Here is a 17,867-nt window from a genome sequence, read left to right on the forward strand (position 1 = left end):
GATGTATGGGCTACGACAACAATTGTTGTAAAGGCAATCATTATCTATTTTCGTAGACTGCTGACTAAATTTGTTCTTTCCTTAAGTTATAGTATCCGTTGATTCCTCTTTCTTAGCCATTTTCCTCAATTTCTTATCTTTTTTTTCTGAGCCTTTTTTTGCAGGGAATGCATTATCTTCTGACGTCTGTGATGTTAAAGTCGATGAGTCCTCGCGATCACGTTTCTTGGGATTAGAAACTTGAGCTTCTTTATAGATCTTTTCATCTGATTCCTCGATGGAATCGTAGCTATCAGAAGGCAACATGTCACTTATTAACGAGTTATAGGCCTTTTCGAATTCCGGCGAGGGGACAGAAATGATCCCCCCGCCTGACGGATTGAGGTTATCCGTTGTAAATCTTTTCTTTCTATTAGTAGTTTAGAGAGTAGATCACCAAATAAATACACAAAAATGTTTCCCGATCCTTATGGATGAGAAACCTATTAAATTAGGATGAGGGCTCACGCCCTAATACCAGAATATAAGAATAAATATATCCGGAAGGAAAAACACGTGTACAAACAAACAGCGCCAATCTACTCTCATGTTGGATAACCCTTGGATTTGAGGACTGCCTGACATCTGCGTGCATTGATTCAATTAATTGAACATAAAATTTGGTCGGTATTTCTGACCATATTTTTGTGATTTTTTGCATTAATTCTGTTTTATTGGTGAAAGAATGACTTCCCAACTGACGTCCAAAGTAATCCCACAAATGTTCTATTGGGTTTAAGTCCGGAGATTGACTTGGCCACTTGATTACATTAACATTTTGTTCCGTAAGAAATGTTTTAACTAATTTGGAAGAATGTTTGGGGTCATTATCGTGTTGAAATGACCATTCTGATGGCATTTTTTTGTTGGCAAATGGCAGCATATAATTTTGTAAGATGTCACGATACACAAATCTATCCATTGTTTCTTTTATTTGTACTAATGGACCAGGACCGTTACGTGAGAAACAATCCATTATCACATTACCGCCACCTAGCTTTACTGTCGGTTTTAGATACTTAATATTAAATCGCTGACCAATAGGGCGTCACACGTTATTTCTGGAGTCATTTCCAAATAAATTAAACTTGCTTTCATCACTCCATAAAATTTTTTACCATTCAGTAGCAGTCCAATTAATGTGTTCCTTAACAAACTCCAAACGAGCTGTCTTATTCTTTTTCGAAACAAGTGGTTTCTTGCACGGTTTGCGTGAAAAAAGATTATTCTCATCCAAACGACGACTAACTGTTCTGCTACTAATGTTTTGCAGATCTAATTGATTTTTAATTTCAGAAACAGTGTAAAATGGATTTGATTTGGAGAGCCTTGTAATTCGACGATCTTGTTTTTGAGTCGTTTTTCGCGGTCTGCCAGTTTGTGGTGCCATTTTAACGGTTCCATACTCTTGAAATCGTTTTATAATTTTCGTGATAACACAACGATTCACACTAAACACTTTTGCAATGTCAATTTTTTTCTGGCCTTTTTTAAACATTTCAATTATTCTTTGTTTTTCAGTTTCAGTTAAATGTTGCCTTCTTGCCATATTTTAACGCAAATTATAATACAAACTACACTTAGCGACGACAGAGAAAAGACTAAACATTTTCAAACATGTTTGTTTACATTGTATACTTGACTTATTATGAGATGTTTTGATGTTTCTTAACTAATGTCACGCAGTTGAGTTTTCTTTTCTCAACTCGATATTGGTTGTGACCTTTGTACAATTATGCTCAAGAAAAAATTTATTGCATATTAACGTACAAAGTGTTATGTCTTTGTACTGTTTTTGATTCCAACCTGCGCATTTAAAAAAATAAAAAGTGTACGGCAGTTCACGAGCAATTAATTTGTTTCTTAACTTTTGTCAGTAAGTATATATAATTTATAAAAATAAGAAAATTTAATTATTAAGCAAAGTATTAATAAAAATTATTAAAATTATTACTTACTTTTTTAATGTATTGCTTATTATTTATTAACTTCATTAATGTTGAAATTTTCATTACTTATCCATGTTTAATCATACAGCATAATGTTTTAATCAGAAAATTACATTTGCAAGAGAGCCTTGATGTTGATCTGTGTGTAATAATAAATCAATATTTACATAAATAAAAAATAATTACAAATAAAGTTTTTATTAATTATGCAATGAATAAAATATACATTAATGTAATAAACAAAAAATATATGTTTAAATAAGACTTCCGTTTCCGGCGCAGTAGCGAGAGACACATGGTAGATGAGCGTGAGTGAGTGACGGAGAGGAAACAGTGTGTGGAAGAGAGAGTGGAGGTGTGAGAGAGAGAGAGTGTGAATGTGGTGGGCATAGGGAAGGGCAGGACAGAAGGGAAAAAGGGGTCAGAGTATAGGGTGACAGATAGGCAGGCATAGACTACAGCGTGTATAGAGAGAAAGAGGTGGCGCGAGTGGGCCAAGATGGATGGAAAGGCGCGATCTGGCGGGATGGAAGGGAGGAAGGCAAGGGGAAGATGCCTGAGCTTTGGGAACGTGGAAGAAATGTTTAAGAGAAAGAGAGAAAAATCAGAGGAGAAGAGGAGGATAAGGGATTTAAAAAGAGCAGAAAAACGCAGAGATCGCCAGGGAAAATAGAGAGGGAAGGAGGGGGAGGGACAGAGGGCTTAAAGGAGTTGATCAGAATGTGGAAAAAGAAAATGAAGAAGATTATGGAGGAAATGAGAGGGGGAAAGGGATGGAGGGAAGAATTAAGGGCGATGAAGGAGGAGATGAAAGAAGGGATTAAAGACAATGGAAGAACTGTAAGAGAGGAGATGGAGGAAATAAGGAGGGAAATTAGAGAGAGGGAAAGGAGGTGGACGGAGGAAAGGGAGAACATGAAAAAAAGTGTCAAGGGACTGGAAGAAAAAGTGGAGAGAATGGAAGGGAGGAAGGCGGAAAAGGGCGAAGAGGGAGGAAAGAGAGAGCGAGGGGAAAACGAAGGACAGACTAAAGAGAGTAGAGAGAAAGATGGAGATGAAGGAGAGGGAGGAGAGGAGAAGAAATATATTGATAAAGGGGATAGAAAGAGGTAAAGGAGGGGAAGAGGAAAGAGGCGGTGGAGGAGATATTTAGAACCTTGGGGGCAAAGACGGAGGTTAAAGAAATTAAAGGCTTAGGAGGGGAGGGCGGCAAAGGATGGGAAATGCTGTTGGTTAAGTTAGGGAGCGAGGAGCAGAGAAGGAAAGTATGGGCGAACAAAGGTAAGTTGAAGGGCAGGAGAGAAAGAATCATGGAAGACTGGACGTGGGGAGAAAGAAGGATGAGATGGAGGCTGGAGGAAATAGCACGGAAGGAGGAAAGGGAGGGGAGAAAAGTGTGGATAGGATACGGCAAGGTGAGGATTGATGAACAATGGTGGAGGTGGGACGAGGAGGAGGAAATGCTAAGGGAAGGGAAACATAAGACAGGGGAGACAGGGGGAAGAGGGAGGAGGAGAGAAGAAGGAGAAAATAAGATAAGAGGGGGGGGGGGAAGAGAAAAAAAAGAGAAGGGGAGAAGGAAATAAAAAAAAGAGGAAAAGGTGGAAGGTGACGTTCTAGAATGTAGCGGGGATGGGAAAGAAAGACATGGATTTTTGGAGGAGCCTAAAGGAGTGGAACGTGACGATTTTCTTGGAGACGTGGCTGGATGAGAAGGGATGGAGTAAAATAAAAGAAAAACTCCCAAAAGAATATAAGTGGGAGGTTAGCAAAGAGGAAATGTAAAAAAAAGATAGGGATAGGGGGATTGGTGATGGGGATTAGAAAGGATTTGTGGGAGAAGGGGTCTAAAATAGAGGTGGAAAAGGAAGGGATGGTAGTAGGAAAAGTGAAAGTAGGTAGGAAGAGGTGGAGGATAATAGAGGTATACGCGAGGGAAGGAATAGAAAGGACGTTGCAAGGGATAGAGGAATGGATAGAGGATAAATAGGGGAGAGGGGGTAAGGGAGATAATAGGGGAGGATTTTAATGCAAGAACGGGTAGAGAGGGGGGAAGGGTGAGAGGGGAAGAAGAGGAAGGGGAAGAGGAGATGGGAAAAAGACGATTGAAAGACAAGAAGATAAATGGAGAGGGAAAGAAACTGGTGGAATATATAAAGAAAAGAGAGTGGGAGATTTTTAATGGGAGTATAAAAGGGGACTGGGAGGGAGAGTACACATTCACAGGAGGAAGGGGAAATACAGTAATCGATTATATAATAGGGGAAGGGGAGATTAGGGACAGGATAGAGGAGATAAGGGTAGGAGACAGGGTGGACTCGGATCACCACCCGGTGGAGTTATGGGTAAGGGGGGAGATGGAGAGGAGGAAAGAAAGAGAAGAAAGGGATAAGGGCAGAAGGGGGATCTGGGATCAAGAAGGAAGAGAGAAGTTTTCGGAAAAAATGGGAAGGACACGGATAGAAGAGAAGGAGATGGGAGAGGAGTGGGACAATTTGGAGAGCAGGATAAAGGAGGCGCTGAAAGAGACGGAAGAGGAGTTGGAAAGGGGGGAAGAGAGGATAAAGGGATGGTGGGATGAGGAATGTGTAAGAGAAAAGAAGCGGGTAAAGAAGGAGCTAAGGGACTAGAGGAGGAAAGGGGGGATGGGGGAGGTATAAAAGAGAGAAACGGGAGTATGGAAAATTGTGTGAAAGGAAGAAGAAGGAGGATAACAAAAGATGGGAAAAGCGAGCAGAAGAAGCGAGAAGAGAGAGTGAGGTGTGGGAGACTGTAAATAGGGAGAGGAGGAGGAAAAAGAGAGTGAATGAAGAAATAGGGATGCTAGAATGGAAGGAGCATTTCATGAGGACATTAGGGTGAGTAGAGAGGAGGGTGGTTAGAGAGGGGGAGAGGAGGGAGCAAGGGGAAGGAAAGGAGGAGGAGGAGGAGTTAGATAGAGAGGAGATAAAAAGAGCATTGAGAACGCTAAGCGACGGAAAGGCGGCAGGGATAGATGAGATACCAGCGGAAGTATGGAAGTATGGCGGGGAAGAACTGGAGGAGTGGGTATGGGGATTTTGCAATAGGGTGTGAAAAGGGGAGCGATGGCCGGAAATTTGGAAAGAGGGGGTAATAGTGCCAATAGTGAAAAAGAGGGAGGGAGGAAAGGTGGAGGGGGGTCACGCTAATGCCGACGTTGTACAAGGCGTATGTGATAGTACTGGCGGAGAGAGTAAGAGAGGAGATAGAGAGTAAAGGAATAATGCCACACAATTAGACGGGTTTCAGGAGGGGAATGGGGACGATCGACAATATATATGTATTAAACTATCTGGTAAACAAACAATTGGGAAGGAAGAAGGGAAGGATGATTGCAATGTTTGTGGATTTGAAAGCGGCGTTTGACTCAGTAGAGAGAGGAGTTTTGGTGAAGGCGATGAGGGAACGGGGAATAAGAGAGGGACTGGTAGTGAGAATGGAGGAGATTATGAGGAAACGAGAAGCAGGGTAAGGGTAGGAGGGGAAATGGGGAAGGCTTTCTGACGACAAGGGGGGTGAGACAGGGGTGCCCACTTAGTCCGCTGCTTTTTAATGTGGTAACGACGGAATTAGAGGAGGAGATGGGAAAGGTTAGATGGGGAGGGGTGAGACTGGGAGAAGGGAAAGTACATACCTTGGCTTACGCGGACGACATAGTCATGATGGCGGAGAATGAGGAGGAGATGGGGAGTATGATAAGGAGGCTGGAGGGGTACTTGGGGAGGAAGAGACTGGAGTTGAATTTAAGTAAGACGAAGATTTTGAGGTTTAGGAAGGGGGGAGGGAGGATGGGGAAGAAAATATGGAGGTGGAGAGGGAAGGTGATAGAAGAGGTAAAAAAATTCAGATATTTAGGATACACGCTGAAAAGAAACGGAAAGCAAGAAGCACATGTAAGAGAAAAAGTAAAAAGAGCAGCGGCCATAATGGGGCAGGTATGGGGGATTGGTAAGAGAAGGTTCGGGAAGGATTGGGGAAGAAGACTATGGCTCTTCGACAGATTGGTTTGGACGGTGATGGGATACGGAGCGGAAATATGGGGGTGGAAAGAAAGAGAAAAGATGGAGAAATTGGAGGAAAAGTATATAAAGTGGGTGCTGGGAGTAGACGGAAGAACGCCAGGGTATATGATAAGGGAGGAGTTAAAGAGAAAAAAATTGAGGGAGGGCAGGGAAAAGGGCGTGGAATTTTGAGAGAAGACTGGAGGAAGGGAAGGGGAGTGCGCTAGCGAGAAGGTGCTGAAGGGAGATGATGGAAAGAGTAGGAAGTGGAAGAGCAAACTCAGAGACGAGGAAGTTTTTCGAGGAAAGGGGAATAGAGCCGGAGAAGGCGGAAGAGAAGAAGGAAAAAGGGGATTTAGGGTATGGGCAGATTAGAAAAAAGAACAGGGATATACAGGAGAGAGAGAGGGAGGAAAAGATAGAAGGGTCAAGATACAATAGATGGTATGGGAAAGTGAAATGGGAGGAAAAGCCGGGCTATCTTAAAAAGGTGTGGAGGAAGAGTAGATGGAGGAGGGTGGCGAGGTTTAGGTTAGGAACTGAAATGAAGGAGGAAAGGTACTGGGAGACGGAGGAGAAGAGCAGATGTAAATTATGTGGAATGGAGGAAGAGACATGGGAACATACGTGGGAGAGTTGTAGGAAATGAGCAGAAGGAGGAGGAAGTTGGCAGGAACAAGTGGGAAAGATTTTGGGAGAAGAGGAGGAAGGAGAATGGTGGATGAGAGAGAGAGAGAGAGAGAGAGAGGGGGGGGGAAGAGAGGGGGAGAGAGAGAGAGAGAGAGAGAGAGAGAGAGAGAGAGAGAGAGAGAGAGAGAGAGAGAGAGAGAGAGAGAGAGAGAGAGAGAGAGAGAGAGAGAGAGAGAGAGAGAGAGAGAGAGAGAGAGAGAGAGAGAGAGAGAGAGAGAGAGAGAGAGAGAGAGAGAGAGAGAGAGAGAGAGAGAGAGAGAGAGAGAGAGAGAGAGAGAGAGAGAGAGAGAGAGAGAGAGAGAGAGAGAGAGAGAGATTATTGTGAAAATTAGACTTACTACTTGGATGTCTTCAAAATGTATTTAGATCTCCAATCCTAAAGTCCAAGTGTAGTCGGCCTTGAGGTGTACTTGATCCTCCTGGGGTCAGTTAGTGGTATCCGCACTGGATCGATCGGAGACTGATTGCAGCTGAGGGGGATGAGAGTGAAGGGCCACGGCCGATGAGCGTTATATCCTTCGCGCCGAAAAAACTGATCGGAGGCGTTGCACAGATCCTCGTATTCGTAGTCAAATTAATTTCTTTGAACACCGATGTATTCTGAATTGTCTTCCGTAACCGGTCTCGTGTACTGGAGAAGTAATTGGCGCGCACGATATTTTACTTCCCCACGTCGCGTCTTAGATTTGGGCATGAAGGATAATGTCGTCAATCTGAAAATTCCAGGCTAAAAGCGTGCGGTGGTCCGCACCACGATTAGCGGGGATACAGAAACCAAGTACAACGTGCGGTGGTCTGCACCGGAGCAAATAGTTCTGAGTGCTGATTCAGAGAGATAACTGGGTAGTTGGGTGTTAGGTAGGGTGTAGGTTGTACACGAGAAAAAAGATCGAATAGTTTTAACAGACACTTTACTGAATCTATTTTGTTACAAACTCTTACAGTCACTTAAAAATGTTGCGAATTGTTTCTAAGTCCCAATATTCAAACTGTTCGGGTAATACTAAAAGCCTCTCTCTACTAACTGGCTGACTCTCTAACTAAAAACTGCGCTGACTCTCGCTGGGTCCCTTCCTTTTATACTCAGATTTTTTGGTTTTGGAAGGGAGGTATTCCTTAAGATTTTGGATCCTTGAGGAAATCTTAGGGTGGAGGAAAGTAATAAAGATAGATTTCCAATAGGAAATCGAATTTAAGGATAGGCGGGAATAAGGCGAGATACCTGGTAGTGGTATTTAGTGTAGACGCTATAAAATTTTATCGGTGCGGACGTGATCATCGCCGGAAACTCAAAGGACAATTTATCTTATCGGAAATTTCTATATGTGTCTGAAATAATCTTAGTGAGTTTTATGGTTTTATTTTTATTTGTAAAGGCCAAATTTCCATTAAGATATATATATATATATATTTTTTTTTTCTCGATAAAATATGTAACGGACAAATTTCCATTGGGGATCTCTTTGAGTTTTACCGACTAATCGTGAGAAAGTTGCGCAAAGAAGAACCGTGTAGGATGTAGAATGTAACATTAACGGTATTTATAATATAGGAGGATAGCAGAAAACAAAAATTATTACTCTTTTTTTTTTATAAAATAAGACCTTAAAAAGGTTAAATTATCAATGTTTTCAGCAGAAAGACTTGAACGAACTTTTGTTAATAACAATGCAGAGGCAGAGAAAGCTCTTTCTGCCTCCACACTAGTTGGTCTTACAGTTTTTAAATAATTACAAACACAACTTAAATATTTGCCCTTTATTCCTTCTTTATTATAATAATTCATTTCGGCTCTGATTATTTTTCTAATTTCGTTTTTTGATTTATTCTTAATTTTTGTACTTGTAACTTGTTTTGTTCTTTCTAGTACCCTTTGTTTAAGTTTTTCTTTTAGAGTCAATTGTGAATTTGTACTGTCATCAGATATTTCAATGTTGACGTTATCTGTTTCCTCGCTATCTATGTTTTCACTTTCAATAGCTTCTGTAGCATCATTAAAATATAATCTTTCAATTAGACTAATAATTTGAGTTATAAAACTCGATTTAGATGTCTGATTAAAGATGCCGTAATTTTCGTGTTCTTTTTCTTGTATGTTAGATTCTTGCAGAAAGTTAAACAAATCTGCATACTTATAACGTCGTTCTGATATCCGATTTAATAAAGCTGTTTTAAGTTTTTTGCTAAGAAAACTTTTTTGCTTAGATAACTCATCAAGCATAAACTCCAACATGATATCTGCTTGATACAAATCAGTTTCTCGAGAACACAATATTTCGACAGCAAGTTTGACAGGGGCCAAAGTCACTACAATAGAAGAAACCATGTCTAATTCTTTTTTTATAAAAGAGATTTCAATTTTAGCATCAATTAAAGCTTTTTGTACGCAACTTTTTAATTGATAAAACCGCTCTAACATGAGTAGAAGACTATTCCATCTAGTTTTACAATCTAAAATTAGCTTTAATTCTTTGCCTAGTTCAGCTTTGACATGCTTTTGTAGAAAATCGTCATTTCAGTCGGAGATTGTCGGAATATTCTTACTACTTTCCTAATTTTTGCAATTAATGGCCCTATAATCTCATTTAAATGTATCTCATCATTAATTTTTTGTTCTTTATTATGAATTTGTAAACCTAAATCTTCATCAGAATTAACTTCATCGTTTTCAGAATCAACTTTATTTTCATCAATGACTTTTGAGTCTGACACTTCACTCTCTTTATCTATTTCGTCAAAATATCTCTGTTCTATTTGCCTATTATATAATACTTCTAATATAGCTAGTTGAATACCATGTGCCAAGCAAATTTGTTGATCAGCATTAATTATTTTTCCCACTTTCTTCATTACGGATGCGCCATCCGTTGTAATGGCAACGATATCATAATCCAAAGATATATTATATATTTTCAATTTAGCATCAACAATATCAACGCACTTTTCAGCTGGCATCGTCCCATTCACACGACATAAACCAAGATTCCAAAATATTTTATCTGTTGCATGCACATTCAAGTTTAAATATCTTCTATTTTTAATCGATGTCCATTTATCGAAAGTCAAACTAAATTTTTGACCATCTAGTTTTAATTTCTTAATTTCTATTTTAAGCTGTTCTCTAACTTTATTGCCATAATTTTTAATAGTATTCGAAACACCGCTTACCGATTTAAAAATATCAGAAAATCCTCTAGATGTTAATCCTAGTCTTATATCTAAAGATGTACATATTGTTCGAAAGGACAATCCATCTCGACTAGTTAAACGTGCCAACACTGCAGGTAAAGAATTGTCTGTTTCGTTAGGAAAATATTGAGTAATTAATCCACTTTTGCTAGAAATATTTGAGTTTTTGGATAATGTGTAAGAACTGCATGACGATGTCGAAGCCGAACTCTCATTTAATAATGTTGTACTTCTTTTTAGCAAACTTTTATTATGAATTGCCTTCAGATGCGTGTGCATGCCACTAGTGCTCCCTCCCGCGCAATGGATTATTTTGCCACATGTCGTACACTTGCATTCATTTTTGTTCGTTTTACCACGTAAAAAGTAAAACCAAACGGAATCTTTGTTATTAGAATTTCTATTAAATTTCTCAAATTCTTGTTCTTGCATTATGTCTGGAATATTAATGTACATGTTATTTATAATAAATAATCTAATAATTAAGCAAGTACATACCTCTGTTTTAAAAAATTAATTTTTATTATATATTCAATATATCTGTGATACTGATTATTTTGATGTGATCAACGATTATTAGAATTATCTGGAAATCCTGCACTTATATAGTTGCTTGGTTCCATGGTTACACAAAAGACAAGACGCAAATGGGGGAATCTCTCTTGTTATAAACAAATAAAGATCAAAGGGCAAGGCGCAAGCGTTATTTACGAATAGCGCTCATCTATTTGTTTACTGCAGGCGCGACAAACTCATTGTTTTAAATTTGAAAAAAGTTTAATACCGAAATATTGGTATTTAACATCGATAATATCGGTATTTTCGGTTTTGGATTTTGATCGATATTACCGGTATTCCGGTTTCGATAATACCGGTATTGGAACCCCTAAACAAAACGTAAAACGTCGCATGACTATATTGTGATGTTACAAAAACGTTTCTGCAACAAAATATTGTTTAGCGGGAGATTTTGGAAGATGATGTAGAGATCAAAACGATCGATGTGGATTATGAAGATATTGCACGCCTGACGAACTTGGATGTAATCGGAACTTTGCGTTGTGGGTATCACACGAAACATTGCGCTATGCAGAATGTTTGCAAATTGTACAAGTAGTGGTTTGAGCGTAACAAACATGTAAAACAACTATGATTTATGTTAATAAAATGATGTATATTGCACTCGTATGACTTTTATTTCACCTTTTATTCAGTACGTTTACCCGCATTAATTACATGATCCTCCATGTAATATGACCTATCGCTTATCCCGATGTATAATAGATTATACGTAAGAACATTTATGTGACATGTAATATGATCTGTCGCTTATCTCACGAGATATAATAAATTATTATTTGTAAGAACGTTTCTCGTACATCTTTCAGACATTTATTAAACGTATATTGAACATCGACATATAGAATGGACTGAGCATCGCGATGGGTAAACGCGCGCCTGCTTTAGAGTGAGAGGTACTACATCTGAGGCCTATGTTTGTCTCTCTTTTTGCAGGGCCGTCCAAATAAAATTGCAGACCATGCGCATTTTTCTATAAAATGTGTAGTCAATAGATTTTTTTAGAATTTATTTTAAAATTTGTTTTAATATATTTAATATATTTATGAATAAACAATAAATTTGCTTTAATTTATATTATATTTATATTAATATTTTATTAATTATAAAGTTTTATAAATAGATATATATTTACAAATTTTATTATAAATATTATTATTATCTACACACTATACTAATGTTATAAATAATAAAAAAATTATATTGTTAATATAGAAAATTTTATTTATTTACATTTATAAAAAATTACAATACTACACATTATTATAAAATATTATTATAATATGATATATGCCACTTACAGGATATTGTTATAATTATATGTATAAAACAAAATTTTATTATATAATATTTATAGTTACATGTATTTCTTATATTTCTTATATCATGTATTTCTATATCTATCTTATATCTATTGATGCATAAATAAAATTGTTTTTGTTAACTTATGTCTTATTCTATTTATGACTGCAGATTTTGTCTTTGCTGCGTGATTTAATCTTATTTTTAAAAAATTAACAAAAATTAATTTTATTAATTGATATCTATGATCGTTTAAATAATTTTGTTCAAAACAGTGGTCCTTATGATAAAAAACATTACTCGTTACTTTGCGTAAACTTTTCATTAAAAGAAACTGTAAAAGATTTTTATGTTGAGAAAAAATATTATTTTCCCTAAAAGTAATTTCACCTATTTTACACAATAATATTACATCAGCAGATGCATTAATTAAACCACCTCTTGATTTTAAATGCTGTAATTTTGAAAACGTTGTGTCACTGTGTAAAAGAGTCAAACAGACATTGCATGATAAGTCTTTTGATATTTTACGTACTATAAATCCTGCAATATAGCCAAGTACATTATCAATATAATCTTTATTTATTACCTCAAATAGAGCATGAATATTATAACTGTGGTCATAATTTATATTATTATTCAAAATATCAATGTCATTTTCTTCAGTTATACAAAAATCTGCAGTCATAAATAGAATAAGACATAAGTTAACAAAAACAATTTTATTTATGCATCAATAGATATAAGATAGATATAGAAATACATGATATAAGAAATATAAGAAATACATGTAACTATAAATATTATATAATAAAATTTTGTATATTATCAATATTATCTTTATGTATATTAGTGGAAGTAATATTTAAAAAGATAGTATCGTCTAAAGCAACGCTATTTGCATATTTTGAACCGCTAACTTGTGCATGCGTTAGCAATTTTTTAAAGACAGCCATGAATTGCGTACAAGTAGGGTTGTTATTATGACCACAATGATTTCGTACTGCAGAAAAAAATAATTCCAAGACGTCCTGGGATAACTTATATGTTAAAAAATACGACATATTATTGTTTTTTTGTATCCAATTTTTAAATATTCCTACAATACTATTTAAAGTAATAATTAACCCAAAAAATCCAGTTTTGTGTTTTAAATGTAAAATTGAAACTCCTTGATATTTTAAAGAAAATATATAATCTATGAAACAATTAATTTTTTGTATAATTTCTGTTAAATTTTTCGTAGTAATAGGTTGTCTAGATGGAGTAATACAAAACTTATTTCGAGAATTTAAGACATCAAAAATATCATTAAACATTAAGCAAAATTCTTCTGTTGCCTTACTATTTGCGAATTCCGGGAGTTTAATAGATTCTCGGAGATACTGCATACCTTTTGACACACTATTGCTTAAAACTTGAACCGCGAGACAAACTTTCATTTTTTCGTTGTACCAATTTAAGTGTCGAAGTCTAACTTTAGTATTTACATGTAATCCATATTTTTCTTGTATGTTTATCAATTTTTGTACAAAGTCATATCGTATCTCTTCGTTATTCTTATTTTGAAGAACTTTATATTTAGCAAAACAGTTTCTAACTAATTTAATCATATGACATGCATCTAATATGATATATATTCGTTTTTTAGTAATTGGATGCAGAAAGAATACTTGCAACTCTTTATCAACTTGTAATTGTGCACCTAATATATTTGCCATAGTAAAATTATATTGTGGACCGTCAAAAGTTAATAAAATTATGTCAATACCTGTTTCATGGATACTTTTTAAAACGTTTGTAATAATATTAGCACGATTCCTTGCAGTCAATGCATCGATGAAATAATACGCAACTGGTATTTTCCAATGTTCGTTAATAGCTACTGCCATAATAACAACCACTTCTTTAGCTAAAGGCAATTCATCACTATCTAGTTTTGTCCCAAAATTAATGAAACCTATGTATTCTTTTCCATTAAAGTCAATCTGTTTTTTTATAGACATATCATCAATTTGTAAACCGCAAAGAATAGTGTGATTCTTTTCAATAGCTTCGCGTGCTTTTTTTGTTAAACAATCTAATGCAGGTTGTGAAATTCCGGGGGATCCATCGATAGAATAGTACCATTTACGGATTGTGAAAGGATGTGGTAAAATATTTATAAATGATCTCTGGACGAAGTCATAGGCTTTAGGAGAGTAGAAGTGTAATGTGGCTGCAAAAGTTTTCAATTCTGGAGGAAAAGCATTAAATTTATGCTTGTGTGAAAGTACTTTTTGTACTAATGCTACAGGTGCAGGAGATTCTGTTGACTGGAAAAGAATACATAATTTTGATACGTATTAATGTACACATAATTTACAATGATCACGACAAAATAACTCTCCGCAGTGGGTATTTTTGCTAGAAATATTTGCAATAATGAGAGCAATGTAAACAATACATTCTACATACATACATACACATATATATATCGCCATTATTGTTAACATACATTGTAGAATGTATTGTTTACATTGAAACTAATTACTTACTTGTAATATATCTCTAGCTGTGCTTGTTATTAAATTATTATCTTTTAAAGTCTTCATCAGTGAGCGTAAATCTTTAACTGTTTTCTATAGTTTTCCGACTTTATCTCTAAGGGTGCGTTCGGGGAGCGCGCTATCAGCGCTATTGTGTCATTCTATCCTTGTTTTATGTCTAATGAGCGATAAAGATAGAATGACGCAAATAGCGCTAATAGCGTCTCCCCGAACGCACCTTAAATCGTTTTATCTCCTTCCGTTTTTCATGCAGTTCTTCAATGAGTGCTTCCAAGCAGGTTTCTGCTTCAAACGGTGATTGTGAAACCTGTTTGACGTCTATATCACGAAATGTTCTAATATTTTTTCGAGGCACTACTTCATCTTCAGTTGCCTGTTCCATTGCTAAGGATCTTAAGCATAAAAATAATAACACTTATCAACAGTAATTATTTAATATTTTGTTTGTAAATTACCTTTTCAAACATGTATGTTCCTTGTTGCAGTATTGTGTACTTTCTATGCTCTCTTCTATGCTCTCTTCTATGCTCTCAGAGTTGCTACGATCAGTGGTTTCTCCATTTTTCTGTAAATTTATAGATGGGACTGCATAGATGGGACTGCAAATTTATAGATGGGACTCAGATTTGATATATTTTCTTTCCCCAACAATACTTTTTGTGAAATCTTGTTCATTAAAATGTTTTGAACACACTCTTGCATTTGGACTGATCTGCTTGATGTTTAATGCAGATAACCATAATTTCTTTATGTGTTCTTTTTCTGGAACTCTGAAAATAATGATAATGTATTACTTTATATTGTATAATTCAATTATTATTATATTACAAAATATTTAAAATAATGTTCTAAATATCTCTTATCTGTAAAACGCATAATCTAACCTAACTTTTTATAATTTTACTTTACACAATTTTTATTACATACTATTACATATCTTAATTTTATTATATAATATATAATTTTAATATATATTTAACAAAACTATGCAAGTTACGTATATAATATAATTATATACAGCTTTAAAACAATATGTTTAAAGAATGTGTTACAATAATGTCCTATAAAAAATACTTTTAATGTACTTACTTATGCATCTGTATATCCTTTTTATTTTTATCATACGTAATTTTGCACACAAAACACCTTAAAACCATTTTTTAATTTTTAAAGATAAAGATAAATGTTTCACGTTATTCCAAAGCGAGTAGGCGAAGGTGAGGTGTCAAATTTAATGCTATGTTACTGCTAGAATTCTGGAGGGGGACGAAATAACAAATCAGAAGCTTGCAAGAGAAACAAACATAGGCCTCAGATGTAATACCTCTCACTCTAAAGCAGGCGCGCGCTTACCCATCGCGATGCTCAGTCCATTCTGTATGTCGATGATATTGAACGTCTTTCAACGTCTATCGAACGTCTACCGAACGTCTATCGAACGTCTATCGAGCGTCTCTCGTACGTCTATCATACATCTTTGAACGTCTATCGAACATCTATTGAACGTTTCTCGTACATCTTTGAACGTCTATTGAACATCTATCGAACGTCTATCGAATGTCTATCGAATGTCTATCGAACGTCCTCGTACGTCTCTCGTACGTCTATCATACATCTTTGAACGTCTATCGAACATCTATTGAACGTTTCTCGTACGTCTATCGTACGTCTCTTGAACGTCTATCGTACATCTTTGAATGTCTATCGAACGTCTCTTGTACGTCTATCGAACGTCTCTCAAACGTCTCTCGTACGTCTATCAAATTACATATGATGGAATATTCCTCTAGAATGTTCTTTGAGAGAGGAATTACATTTCGAGATTGTGTAAGAAATTAAGAGTGCATACCTTTGTTATTGTATGCTGAGTTGGAAAATATAACTCCCTGTAGAGTAATCATATAGATTGCAATACATGCAATGTGTTATATTCCTCCTCAAAAGAATTAATATTATGTTACATTTTGAGATTATGTTGGACATTAAGAGTATCTCTCTGTATTATATTTAACTATATCTTTTATTTTATGCTGAGATTGGAAAAGATGACTCCCGTAGGATGGACACATAGATTTGTAACACATCTTAAAGATGTGGGTATATAGTAAAAATGCGTCGGAGGCTAGGACCATCACAAGTCTCCTGCAGTTCGTGAAAGCCATTTTAACTCGCGACGGTATTACGTATTTTAAATGGCACAGTTATATACAAGTGAGATTCATGTGATCGGGTATTTGTTGAATATCCTTACGGACCGGATCGCCGTCCTACACGGCGCGATCCACCAGTTTGAGGAAGCAACCCGGATGGTGCAGCAGCAGGTCCCCGGATCGTACCAAGTTGAGTACGATGTTCACGGGGACGGAAACGCAGTGATGTTAGCGTCGCTGTAAGTAAACTTCTTTTTTACTTTATGTAAAGCTAGCTAGGTTTTATTCTTAAATTTATACATTATATATTGTTTTTATTTTGCAGGCGGGACATACGAGAGAGTCTGTCATTGACAACTGCTCAGGTGGAGATTTTAACTACCATGTACAGCCAAGTGGAGCAAAAGGTGGAGCGCACCGCGGAAGTGCTCAGGGTAGTGCAGGACGCGCTTTCTGCAGACGCTGTGCTACCGTAAGTATCACATTTAATATTTATTTAATTTATTTAATTTATTAATTGATAAATTTTTTATCTGTTACAGATGATGGACCCGCAGATTTTTATATTTTTATTGTTATTGTATTTTTATATTATATTATATTATATTTATTAATATTTTATGTTCTATACCTATAATTTATAATTTGTATTACTATATTATTACTTTTATTATATTATTATTTTACACACACACATCTACCCGCACATATAGACATACACACGTCCACACATTGTATTACAAAAACATAAATAAATAAATTTTGTTGCAAATATATTATTGTAATTTTTTGCCTCCTCCCATTTTGCTAATACATACTATATTATATTATAATATCTTTTATTTTATATTTACTAATATTATTTTTATTTGCTAATTATGTTAAATAAAGAAATATAACATTTGAATGTAAATATCTTTATTTTTTCCTCCTTCCATCCTTGCGTTGTGCTTAATATTATTATATATTACTCAAAAAATTATTTTTAAAAAATTGAATAAAATTTATTAAAAATATTCTTATTGTGATTTTTTTTCCTTTCTCTCTATCCTTAAATTACATATTAAGTATAGATTAAAAAAAAAATTGAATAAAATTTGTTAAAAATATTCGTATTATGATTTTTTTTCCTCCTATCCTTGCGTTATGCTTAATATTATATACCGATCAAAAGAATTATGCACGCATGCACGCACGCTATTATAACTCATTATTACAATTCCGATTTTATATTCTACTGCGGCTAGATATGTATTAAGAAGAAAACATAAAGTATATTATTGGTGTTTAGAATAAATGCATAACTTAAATAATTCGCTCTATATTATTCGCCGCAATTAAAAGAGAAAAATGATAGTCACTGATTCGCTCGTTTCCTTCTATCATGTAGTGTAACAT

General features: G+C 35.6%; 2 protein-coding genes and 1 long non-coding RNA gene across 3 annotated transcripts; 2 read left to right on the forward strand and 1 right to left on the reverse strand.

Annotated features, from left to right (window-relative positions):
* The first annotated feature begins 2,708 nt into the window (after nt 1–2,708).
* LOC136999491 (high mobility group nucleosome-binding domain-containing protein 5-like) lies at nt 2,709–3,101 on the forward strand. The gene has a single exon (XM_067353833.1). It carries the CDS (start codon nt 2,709–2,711, stop codon nt 3,099–3,101), a length of 393 nt encoding a protein of 130 aa, XP_067209934.1.
* A 2,570-nt stretch (nt 3,102–5,671) lies between these two features.
* LOC105677356 (uncharacterized) lies at nt 5,672–6,202 on the forward strand. The gene has a single exon (XM_012375929.2). It carries the CDS (start codon nt 5,672–5,674, stop codon nt 6,200–6,202), a length of 531 nt encoding a protein of 176 aa, XP_012231352.2.
* Nucleotides 6,203–8,582: 2,380 nt separating this feature from the next.
* LOC136999667 (uncharacterized) lies at nt 8,583–15,643 on the reverse strand. Its single transcript, XR_010889980.1, has 3 exons — nt 15,409–15,643; nt 14,775–15,089; nt 8,583–14,711 (listed from the first exon to the last, which is right to left on the reverse strand). It is a non-coding gene; the product is annotated as an uncharacterized lncRNA (long non-coding RNA).
* Nucleotides 15,644–17,867: the final 2,224 nt, after the last annotated feature.

Source organism: Linepithema humile, chromosome 4, assembly GCF_040581485.1.
Source record: "Linepithema humile isolate Giens D197 chromosome 4, Lhum_UNIL_v1.0, whole genome shotgun sequence".
Taxonomy (NCBI): domain Eukaryota; kingdom Metazoa; phylum Arthropoda; class Insecta; order Hymenoptera; family Formicidae; genus Linepithema; species Linepithema humile.